The sequence below is a fragment of the Penaeus vannamei genome, chromosome 7 (genome assembly GCF_042767895.1).
Source record: "Penaeus vannamei isolate JL-2024 chromosome 7, ASM4276789v1, whole genome shotgun sequence".
NCBI classification, from domain to species: domain Eukaryota; kingdom Metazoa; phylum Arthropoda; class Malacostraca; order Decapoda; family Penaeidae; genus Penaeus; species Penaeus vannamei.
Window position 1 is genome coordinate 1,795,150 of NC_091555.1, and position 2,500 is coordinate 1,797,649.

The following is a 2,500-nucleotide window of genomic DNA, read 5'->3' on the forward strand; positions in this document are numbered from 1 at the left end:
ATCAGATTAAATTAATTACTTTTTTTTATAAGAAAACAATAACGATGTATTACATTTACCTTTTTTGACCGTTTGGGAACTGAGGCATTACTGAATAAACTGAAAAAAAGAAGAAAGAAAGCCATAATGGAACGAATTGAAGAAATAAAAAAAGAAAAAGAAAAACAGAAAGATACATTTTTACTTTTTCTTTCTTTTTCCTTTCCTTTTATCATTCATTTATTTATTCATTCATTTTTTTTGTAATGCATCACCATTTTTTTTTCTGTAATAACCCCATATATATTTTTTTTTTCGTTTGTTTGTTTGTTTGTGTAAAAACTTTTATCATTTTTTTCTGTCATTTTTTAAATACCTCATTCATTTATTACTGTCTTACTTCTTACTCTTATATTCTCTTTCTTTCTCTCTTTCCTTCCTTTCTTCCTTCCTTTTCCTTATCTCTCTCTAATAGTCTTTCTATCTTCCTTTTCTTTTCTTTCGTTTTCTCTTGCAATATTTTCTATTCTTCTTCCTATCTTTATATTTTCCTTTTTTATCAGTAATATACCTTCTTTTATTTTCTTTTGCTCTCTATAATTCTCATCTCTCTCTCTTCCTTTCTTTTTCAATCTTCTTTCATTCTTCCTCTCTTTATATTTCACATCTTCCTTTCCTTCTCTACCAATTTTTTGTTTTGTGTTCTGGTTTATCAATATCTTTTCTCCTCTTTCTGTTTATCGTCCTTTCCTATCTACCTTTTTTCAACTTCTCGTCTCATCTTTTTATCTATCTTCCTTTCCTATGTACCTTTCTTTTTTCTTTTTCTTTTCCTTTCTATAAACTTTTTAAAATCTTCCTTCCCTACCTATTTTTTTCTCTTTCTTCCTTTCTTTCTTTCCTACCTACCTTTCCTTTGCCCCCTTTTTATCTACATACCTCGTCTCATCTTTCTATTATTTTTATTTTATCTTATCTCATTTTTCTCCCCTTTTTTTTGCCCCACCCCCTTATTTTTAATTAATCTTATCTTATTTCTCTCCCTTATCTTTATTCTCTATCTTATCTCATTCTTCTCCCTTTTTATTTGCCCCCCACCCCCTTATTTTCATTTTATCTTATCTTATCCCCCCCCCTTTTATCACCCCCACCCCACCCACTTTTTTTTTTTTTTTTTTTGGTAAGCAGAACAGGCCGCCTCGAGGAAGAGGAGAAGGTCTTGCCACTCACCAGGTGGGATGACGGAGGTATGCTGAGGCGCCCCAGGGTAGGGCGGGGGCTTCTCGACGAGGAGGCTGCTGAAGGTCCCGTTCGTCCCGAAGTTGCCGCCGATCTCCACTGCCGGAAAGGAAAGAGGGGGGGCGGTTAGGAATGGGGCGGTTGGGGAGGAAGGAGCAGGGGGAAGGAGGTTGGGTGAGGGAGGGGGAAGGTTGGGGGAAGAGGAGGAGGGAAAGGGAGGAGGGTGGGGAGGGGGTAGGGGGAGAGTGGGGGAGGGGGGAAGGAGTGGGGAGGGAGCTTGGGCCCAGGGGAGGTGAGGCGTAGGGAGGGGAGAGGAGGAGGTTGAAGTTAGAGGGGAGGTGTAGGGAGAGGGAGTAGAGAGGAGGTTGGGGAGAGGGGGAGGGTGGGGAAGGAGTTGGAGGAGGGGGAGGGGTGTAGGGGGAGGTGAGAGGAGGGTGAGGAGGGGTGAGGGGGTGGTAGGGAGAGAGAGGAGGGTGGGAGAGGTTGGAAAAGAGGTTAGGAGGGAGGGTGAGGAGGGAAAAGGAAGTGGGAGGGGGGTTGGGGCAAGAGCAGGGAACGGATGGTGGAGGGGAAGGAGTTGGGGACAAGGGAAGGAGGGGAGGAGGGAGAGTGAAGGAAAGGGAGGGAAAAGAGGAGGGAAGGAAGGGAGAAAGAAAGGAGAGAGAGAAGGAGGACTGAGAGGGAGAGAGGGCGAAGAGAGTGGGAGACCGAGACGAATTGAGAGAGGGAGAAGGCAAGGGGAGGAGGAGAAGCAGGAAAGAAGGAAAAGAGAGAGAGAGAGAGAGAGAGAGAGAGAGAGGAAAAGACGGAAAAGGAGGGATAGAAACGAGAAAGACTAGGATTATAGCGAAAGATCCGTGGAAGGGAAGAGTTAGCGAGTGAGAAAGAGGCAGATGTATGGAGTTGTAGAAATAAAGATTTGAGGAGACACTCTATGGTTATAGATGCTTAGAAATAGTTGTGGGGGGGGGGGGTAGTTACAAGGGAAACTTACAAGGGTTAGAACTCTATATAGAGGGATTTTTAATAGAACTGTTGTGGTTAATGGGAAGAATTTGGCGGAGGTGGAGGTGGGGTAGTATATACATATGTAATACATAAGTAAATATAAGAATTGATTTAGTGGTTGTTAATGCTGACATGTTATTGCAATACATGTACATCCATATATATCTAGAGTGTGAGATTGGGACTGAGGCTAATGCAGATATATAATAATGATATTCCACAATACACGGTTATAAAACTATATTATTGGTCATGTCATTAAATAGTAGGTATC

The 2,500-nt window shown here is 41.8% G+C and overlaps 1 protein-coding gene across 5 annotated transcripts in view; it reads right to left on the reverse strand.

Annotated features, from left to right (window-relative positions):
- The window catches only part of loaf (lost and found), a 479,482-nt gene that overhangs the window by 24,418 nt on the left and 452,564 nt on the right, over positions 1-2,500 (reverse strand). For 3 of the 5 annotated variants that reach the window (XR_011398650.1, XR_011398652.1, XR_011398651.1), the window contains exon 6: positions 1,210-1,317. Coding sequence is in view for 2 of the 5 variants with exons in the window: in XM_070123417.1 (XP_069979518.1) it covers positions 60-99; positions 1,210-1,317 (148 nt within the window). In the remaining 3 variants the exon portion in view is untranslated. Of the gene's footprint in view, positions 1-59; positions 100-1,209; positions 1,318-2,500 lie in introns of all 5 variants that reach the window. The other 2 variants (XM_070123417.1, XM_070123418.1) reach the window with 1 other exon arrangement.